At 46.1% G+C, this 9,151-nt stretch overlaps 1 protein-coding gene across 1 annotated transcript in view; it reads right to left on the reverse strand.

The window, feature by feature from the left end:
- Window positions 1–4,855: 4,855 nt before the first annotated feature.
- The window catches only part of LOC146830942 (uncharacterized), a 338,432-nt gene continuing 334,136 nt past the window's right edge, over window positions 4,856–9,151 (reverse strand). Inside the window, exons 7-8 of the mRNA XM_085605136.1 lie at window positions 5,348–5,439; window positions 4,856–5,241 (exon numbers count right to left, since the gene is read on the reverse strand). Coding sequence (XP_085461262.1) covers window positions 5,388–5,439 — 52 coding nt within the window. The 3' untranslated portion in view covers window positions 4,856–5,241; window positions 5,348–5,387. The remainder of the gene's footprint in view (window positions 5,242–5,347; window positions 5,440–9,151) is intronic.

A 9,151-nucleotide genomic window follows, 5' to 3' on the forward strand; every position in this document is an offset into this window, starting at 1 on the left:
TGGACTTTGACTGAGCAAGGGAGAGGATCTGTTTTCCAAGACAGTGCTAAATTGCTTTTGGGTAAGCTCCAAGGTCCTTTCAATCTTGGTCTCCAAGTTTTGTAAGAAAAGTGGCAATGGATAACCCAGGTCTTGGTTGTGCTCAGGCACCTCAGTCTTTCCTGAGCCGGAGCATGAAGGGTCCGAGTGACTGTGCTGGGTGGGAGACTGCAAGTTGGATAGTTGATGGTGATGTATTTGGGCTATAACCACCTGCTTGTGACATTCTGAGATGGGAACGTTGGTGTCAGCAGATGGGGGTCGTTATGGGTGTAAGTCCATTACCGGGGGTGGCTGCTCTGCTTAGGGCAGGTTTGAGACTGACATTTCCCTGTGTCAGTTTGGGGATCTTGTATTGCAAAAGTTTTGATGTTGGGGGAGGACCCTGAAAGGGGATCTTTCACGTTCACAAGTTGATGGTTCTATAGGAATGGGAGGATTCCCACCGCTGAGAGGGTGTTTGAGTACAAATTGGGTTATAAGACCTGCTGTGGGATTCCTTTGAAGAGACTTCTGGGCATGGGAGCCCTGGACAGCATTTTGGGAGCTTTTTAAATTTTAGGATGGCGCTTGGATCGGGCAGGTTGCACCCTCAGAAGCAGGTTCCGGATGTTGGGGAGGCTTCTTTTTGTCATCCTTCGGTTGTGGAAGCTTGAGTGGATAGCGGCTAGAGGAGCCGGTGCAGGCGTTTCCCTTCCTCCTTGGAATTAATCTGTACTGGTTCCGTGTCCTAAACTCTGTATTGGCCACCGAATATCAAAGCGCCTACAGGGAGGCAAAGGGGAACTTTTAGGTTAGCAGCTTTCATTCGACGGCTTAGTGAATTCTCCTCGCTTTTCTGTAGTGGGGGGGCCTTAGGACCCTAGTTTCCACTGGCCACCCCCAGTCTGCTTGTCTCCAGGCTACCTCCGTGGGTCTTGTCTTGTCGCTGAGGGGCCACTTGACTTTCTGGAGTCATCTTCTTTCACCGGCCTCCTGAGGGGCTTTTAAGGCCCAAGGCTTTGAGGCCCCTCTTGCCACTACTTGGCAGGCTGCACTTGACAATGACCGGGCTTCTCCCCGCTGAGGGGGACACCCTCGGGGGGAGCTCTGGGCTTGTTTTAGCTGCTTGCTAAGCTTGTTGCGAAGCTGGCTGCAGGGGTGAAAATGGCAAGTGCCTGGGGAGGGAGGGGGGCTCCTGGCTGTGTGAAAGGCGCTGGAGGAATGACAGGCTTCTGCAGGGCTCCCTTCCTCCAGGGCCGGGTAAGTGCAGCAGAGAGCGGGGGAGTTGGGGACTGATGAGGCGGGCGGGGCCACGGGGCGTATACACTGCACTTCTCCCCTCCACGTACCTCTGCGCTCTTTGCTGACCCTTCTCACGGAACCCTCCCGCTGTGGGCCAGTACGGGAGTTCATGTACCTTGAGCACCCGGTCCCCTATACCCAGTGCTTTAAATGGGCCGGTACTCACCGGTACTGAGTACCGGCACCTTTTCATTTTCTCCCCTTGAGTACCGGCACTTTTTCTAGAACGAAGAGAGTACCGGTACTCATGGGGACCTGACTTTAACCGAGGCAGCGCTCCTTCATCCCTTAACTGATACTAAGGCAGCACCTTTAACAAGCACTGCACGGAATCAATCACAGGAGCTCGTCACCAGGACACAGCGTGAGCTCATCAGAGCAGGGGGGTGTCTGCAGAGTCATTAGCATATCATTGATCTTTCACAGTGGGGCTGAGAGGGTGCTGTAAAATGTAATGGGTGGCGGTGGGAGGCACTGTTCAGGACATAGCAAAAGAACGTTTGTTAATGCTTTTACCGTGGCCACGCATCTTAAATTGCCTTATTCAATGTGTAAATAAGAAGGGATCTTGTTACCAAACTCGCCGATTCCTATTTTACCGACCTTTGACAGACTGTAAGTCCAATGAAAAAGGTGGAGATTGGCACCTGGTTCCCCAATACAGACGTTGTCAGCTCTGGCCCTAACTCAGTTTTGCAAAAGTTTCAGGAGAGACTCGTGTACTAGACAGATGGCTCAGTGGACTGTAGGACACCGGTTCGATTTAAGGCAGGCTGAAGCAGCATGTCATCCTTAGGCGGTCGATAAAATAAATGCGTTTTAGATAGATTATCGAAAAATCTGTTATGCAATTGCTTCATTAGTATTCAGACCTTGAGGTTTGATACATAAACTGTCCGCATTTCTTTGGAATGCTTCACATTACAAATTTTATTTCAAACCGTTTGCAGGCGCTAGTGGTTCCGTTTAAAAAGTACTTCTTTTATGCACAGATTACAAAATCGAAGCAAATTGGAAATTTTTGCTGAGGTGAACTTTGTGGATGCTGTATTCAGAAAGGAAGGTTTACTGAAAGTTATAATGGTGACAGCAGAGGCAATTTAAAGCTGAAACGTTCTAACAGTACATGAGCAGGAGTGGGTAAATCTGCCTACCACCCTAAAGGAAATTGGAGTGTGCAACGGTTTAACAGCGAAGATAAAGGGGTTATTGAGTTGGCAAAAAAACAAATAAACTGAATTGGGAGAAAGAAGTAAGACAAGCAGTGGCAAAGCAATCAGGTCTTGTAATGGGACAGTTAAAACGAAGCTCTATGAAGCGGCCAGAAGAAACATGGAAGTAGTGGCAGTGGGTAGAAGAAACAGGATAGGAAGAGGTGGAGGGGAGAAGAAACAAGATGGAGGAGGGCGGGGGAAGGTTAAAAAAGTGCAGTGACGTGGCCAGCGTTTAAAAACAGAAAAGAAATAGCACCTGAATCATAGCGCGAGCAGCGAATGAACACTATTTAAAGTGCATAGAGGATCAATGTGTCTGCTGGAAAGCACATCATGCAACATGTAAATCACAGATTAGTTGTTTTATGTAGATAGCTTAGTTGATTACTGTTTTTGTTGCGTAGAGCCTTGTGTTACCTGCAGGTCAAAGGTTAACATCCCTGTATTATAGCTTAGTGAGTTATGAACCTGCAGTAAGGACCTGACTAAAAACATGAAGGCATATATTTAGAACTTGCTTTTTTTTCCTCGATCTTTTCTTATTTTAAAGTTACTAAAAAAAGGTTACTTTGGATAGTAATAAACACTTATTAGTAAATGCCATATATATAGTTATTTGTGAGATAACTAATGGCCACATACATCCCACATTCTAACAATGCATGCAGATTTTGTGGATACAACCTTGGCACGGTCAAAAAGCGAACCCCGCCCCTTGTTCCGCCTTAGCACCGCCCTTGTGCCCACCCTAAACTCCGCCCACTGCTCCTTTTGGTGAGTACCTGCACTTATTTTTTTCCATTAAAAGCACTGCCTATACCGTGATGCTATGATTTCGGCTCCGGCGGCGCCTCCTACGGCGTTGCAAGTTCGGAGTGGTTCAGGGCTCCGGAGCTCAATGGTTCAGAGCACAGCGTTTGGCTTCAGAGTTCACGCTCCAGCTCACGCCCTCTCTCTCCTCCCCTCATGGAGTTCCGCTCTTGATTTTTACCAACATAGCATTGTTTCGCATCAGCTCTTCTACATTCCCTTGATGTACTGCATAGTTATCTCCCTCGCCCTCCAAGGCTTCCCTTTATTCATTCCCATCCTCCAATTCCTCTCGTCTTAATTAGGCCCCTGTACTCATTCCATTTATTCCAGACCTTTCCCCACTTCTGAGGACAGCCTCTATTTTGATAAACAGTTTTTTCGGCCAACATGCACCAGTTAATATCCTTTTTCCAATTGCCCTGTGATGGTGCCTCTTATCTGTCCCAACTACGTGCTATACTTCTTTTAGCAATTACCAGAACTAAGGACGCTCCAATTTTCTCCCCCTTCCCAGATCTGTTGCCTCTCACACATTAAGCAGGCAAAGCTTAGCAGACATTGGCACTTCGAATCCATATAGCCTACTTAGACATTGTCTTATCATAGTCCAGTAGGGATGGATCTTGGGGCAGGCACAAATTATATGAAAAAACATTCCTTCCTGGCCGCACCCTCTATGACAGAGTGGATTCGGTTGCCTGCCCATTCTTACCAATGTGGTGCATGAGATATATGTTCTATGAAGCACTTTAAGCTGTGTGAGACGGAAGCGGGATCTAATTGCAACTTCTCTAGGGAAAGAAAGTGCCTCGGATTAATCGTCTTCTTGCATGTCTGTAATGTCTCCCTCCCATTTCTTCCATAACTTTGTTAATATATCGGGGGCATTGTTTACCAATTCTCTGCACGTCAACGAGATCACTTTTTGGGTTACGGCTTGACTCCATCTTTAACCCAAAGGTCCAAGTTGGGCTTTGGACTTGTTTCCATATCATTGCTAGCCTCCGTTTAGCTAGTCCCAAACCAAATAGTATGAATGGCGTTGCGTCCCCTTCCTCTTGGTTCGGCTGTCCTCCAATAGATATATTATGAGGGATCATTGCATTCTGTATTTTGTCAGTCACCTAATTTCTTTACTATTTCTTCCCAAAAGTTACGCATTATTGTGCAATCCCCGCACATACACAGAAAGGTCCCATGCATTGTGTTACATTTTGGGCACCTGTCTGTTTACATCTGTTTTGTTCTTTATATATGGGTTAAGTGCATTTTATGTGAACATTTGCAGTATTTTCCCATTTACCGTATGTACCTCGGGTACTACCCCGGCCAATTCCTTCTCATGTTCACTAGTGGTACTCTCGTTAGAACAAAGGGTTAACCCAAAGATCACTGGGACCTGGGTATAAGGCAGTATAAAGAAAAAGGTCCCAGAGCATAAGAACTTGTGAAACATTAGCAAAATCAGCATCAAAGATGATTGAACAATTACGTGATGGCAAAGTGTTATTTAATCACACTTGGCAAATACACATTACTAGAAATACATCAGTACTGATCCAAAGTGCAGGGTGCCAAAGGGAGGGGCAAGCTAGTGAATGGAGTGAGGTAATAGGGTAAGTGACATGAAACGTTTTGACACTATCACAAATCAATTGTTAGGCATGTAACTCAATGCCACATAGTCAAAAATGAAATTCATTCATTGAGTATACATTCATTTACAAAACCATGTACATTTGGAAGAACACGGTGCAGATTGCACTATTGAGGGTACTGGTAGGATTAAATGTCGACGTTTCGACCCCTTGACCCAGGTAGGTTGATTGGATCCTTAGTAACGGGGTCTTCTTCAGGACAAAAGTGACGGTGTTACAGGGAGGAAGGGCACCTACGGAAATATTAATAGACGAGTGTTACCAATAAGTATTGAGTTAGGTCCCAAGAGAAAACAATTTAGATGGGACTGAAATAGGGAAAGAAATCACTATAATTACCGTATAGGAAGGTTAAGGTTTAGTAGAAACTGGCTTGGCGTCAAAAGGCGCAAGGGCTGGCAAGCTCCGAATAAGGTGGGGGCGAAGTACACCTAAAAAATAAGGTGTCGTTGTAACAGTGATCCATAAGTCAATAAGATGGATTCATCACATTTAAACTAAATAGATAAGTGTTACTTACTCAAGATCAAATCATTCAGGCAGTAATAATTCATGTCACTTACCCTATTACCTCACTCCATTCACTACCTTGCCCCTCCCTTTGGCACTAGTGGTACTCTAGCAGTGACCAGATAGCAGATATTCGCTGTACCCCGTTCTGTACAGAACTCTTACAGCTTAGGGCTCCTTCGTCTTCGAATAAGCGTTCTGGTTTATGGATCCCCTGCTCTGTCGTCCCTTGTGTCATGCAGCGCGGTTTCAATGCATACAGTACCTACCGTATTTTATTCTTCAGGCACGGTACATACACCTTTATAGCCGTGCGTGGTAGTTGTGTTTTTTCCATATTGCGCATAACGTTCAGATGCGCGGCATCAATTTCTTAAATTGCCCCGGAATGAAACTAGCTACTTGCGAGGGTCGCGATTGCGGCGATGCTAGTGGGCGTGCGTCATCTGCATGGTTGGTATCGGGGCTGTCAGTTTACTGGCAGCATACGGGGACCCGGTACACTGCTTCCCATTATATTTATTGTGCACACTGGAAAACTCCTTATATGGTGACATTTATTCACTCGTGTCTTTAAAGAAATGCTCCACTTGGACCATATTTGCCACCGTGATGCCACCCACACCCCTATAGTGAGAAACTCGTAAGAGGGAGATTTAGAAATAAGTTCGAGCGAAATTAATTTTCCAGTTAACTTGTACTGCAGTCAATTATGTAGCTTTATGCAATCAATATTTTTTTAAACATGCTCTTAGAATAGCGAGCCCCTCCGCCTAAACTATGAGTTGGGCTAACGTGCAGATAGCATTTGAATTTTCAGGGTGACCCTTTGTCAGCTGCTGCAAACTGCTTTCCGCACAGCGTGCGAGGGTCAAACGTGCCCGACGTTGCAGCACCGGCTGCTTGAGCCGTCACAAAGAGGAAGGGAAAAAGGGAATCAAGCAGAAAAGGAAAGGGTGGGCGCGGCGGAAGGTTTCGAGGTACACACTTGCTGAGCGCACAGAGTTACGGAAAAGGGGAACTGGTGAGGGTGCACGTGCGTCGGCACGGGGCGAGACTGGCTATGCATGATTAGTCACCAGAGGCACAGGCAAACATGCCAGTGCCATCAGGCGGGGGTAAAAGGAGACACCACTCTAGTCTCCAGGGTACAAACGCCTTCAGGGCCCCGTGCACATGCAACACAACGTCTTCACAGGCTTTGAAGCAAGCTCACCCTGTCCATTAATGACGAGGCAGCCGAGAAGGCCACGCCAATGGAGCGGGCTCGAGGCTGCCCCGGCCGGGTTTTTTCTTACCCTGAAACTTAGATACAGGTGTTTGTTCCACATCCAGGTTTTGACGCAGTAGCTCAAACACCTCTGCCATGCCTGAACCCCAGACATCTCACAGGCATAGTGCTGCGAACGGAGGCAGACAAGGGAGCTTGAGACAAATGTTCCAGACTCCCTCTGCAGCAGAAGAAGAGTCTGAGAGAGGTACAAACCCACCCTCAAGAGCCACAGAGCCAACCTTAGGGAGCACATAACTACGGACACCCTGCAGAGCATTACATCTGACACCACAGCCAAGAAGGAAGGCTATGTGGCCATGAGTCCAGGACACGAACTGCTGTACACCCTGTGCTGGTATTCCACTGGCTCCATGCACAGCACCGCCAAAGACCACCCAAACATTTCCCAGGTATCTATCTACAAGGCAGTCTGACATCCTACAGAGGCACTCAGGCCCCGTAACACCCTGTGTGTGTCCCATAAGTTAACGCTATCCATCGAGAAAAGAGGCCTCCAGTCCCATTCCAAAGGCTACCCAGTTGCTATTATTCTCTGGAAGGGTCTCAGGATCCTGACATACCCAAGGTCAGTCATGTCCAGACGAATACTTCGATACAGACACACGTTTCATTCTACTAAGTACGAGAATTCAAGACAACCACGCCACAAATATCACACATCTAATTTCCTAACACAAAGATACCTCAAGAGGTGACCGCAACCCATGCTGCAGCACCACGGTACCAGAAAATAGAACAGATCCAACAGAGTATAAAGCTAGACATTTTGAGGCAGTAAGACAGCAATTGCAAAGATTAAACCTCGCTTCTTTGGTCTTCAGTATGCAATCTGCCAATGAAAATAAGTAAGTGAGTAGATTTACAATTCATTTTGCAATTGCACATGAAAGCTGAACAAACACGTGTATAGTTGTGATGGGGTTGTACCTTTCTCTCGTACCAAGCTATTCAAGTGTACTTCTCTCTCCAGTCATCCCTTCTCCTCCTCCTACATTGTAGTGTGGTGTCTACAATTATGTTGTGCGGCATGAGGCACACCTGCAGTACCTGTGAGCCGATGGATGTGCACAATCTCAGCATTGAAAGGTTCTCGAGAACTACCTCAACATCACCATATCAATATTGCCCCTTTTACTGGCTCTAGTTGATAGCCATGTGGTATCCAGAACAACATCGAAGACCACCGGAGGTAAAACGTAAAAGAAAGCATGAAGATTGAACATTTTAAGATTTGGATGTTGCAAGAGAAGTTTGTTTTGGAGTGACAATGGTGGAGCACACCTGAGCTGTAGGAGATCAGGAAACCAAGCAAATCTGGTCCAGTATGACTCAAGTAATCAAGATCAAAAGTGCTCTGTGTTGCCATAAGATTTACTTTTGACCTAGTTGTAATAGAGTGCTATGTCAAAATGGAGACTAAAAGTGTAGTCGACGCCAAAGTGACTTCCATCTAAGGTGGTGATGGGTCATCCCGTAAGAAGAGCCTTTGGCATTTCCTGTATGCATGCATTTCAAAAAGGTCTTGGTCTGGTACACACTATGCTTGATAGATGAGGTCTGTCACATCCTGAAATCGCTACCACTCATGATTTCTGGAACACAGTCTGATCGGGTGATGCAGTGTCATGTTCAGGTTCGCCATCAGTCCCTCTGCCTACGCCCCATACCTATGTGCTCATCACCGCTTTGCATTGGCGCTTGGAACTAGCATCTCCTTGCTCATGTAAACCATTATTAAGATGTTGTCCGTTAGGATCCAGACTTGTTCCCCTAAGGAGGGAGTACTTTCAGTGCCAGTTGTACAGGTCTCCACTACAGGAGGTTGATATGAAATTTCCATTTCCGAAAAGGCCATAAAGTAGTGATCCTTATATTCCTAGAAGCACACCCCAACCTTGAAAATGGGCCTCAGTTATTACTGTGACCAGGGGCCAGGTAGGTGAGAATGATTTTTCTTCCAGAAGATCAAGGGGAACATTCACCAAGGAGATTGGGAAACTGCAAATTAATAAGATCAGGTATTTACATGGCCATATAATGGACTTAGTTGTTACTGTAATGTCCACTGCAAAATCTCACCTACCAACATGTTTGCACCAGGAAGATGGACAATGCCATCTGCCCGAGTGTGCAAAACTGACCTGATGGTTTAATTTGGCTTTTCTACAAATAAAATTCTTCATCAATTGGATGTGGCTCACTTTCTCTATTTCCAAAATGTCCGTAAGTGTTATGTATTCAGCAATTCCACAATGAACAGTAGCCTTTGTGAAGGTGACAGGGTCAGCTTTTCCTCACTGGTTGAAAAAGGTCTTGAAAAGGGTGATTGTACTCTGTAG

This window comes from Triturus cristatus, chromosome 5_1 (assembly GCF_964204655.1).
Source record: "Triturus cristatus chromosome 5_1, aTriCri1.1, whole genome shotgun sequence".
In the NCBI taxonomy this organism is placed as follows: domain Eukaryota; kingdom Metazoa; phylum Chordata; class Amphibia; order Caudata; family Salamandridae; genus Triturus; species Triturus cristatus.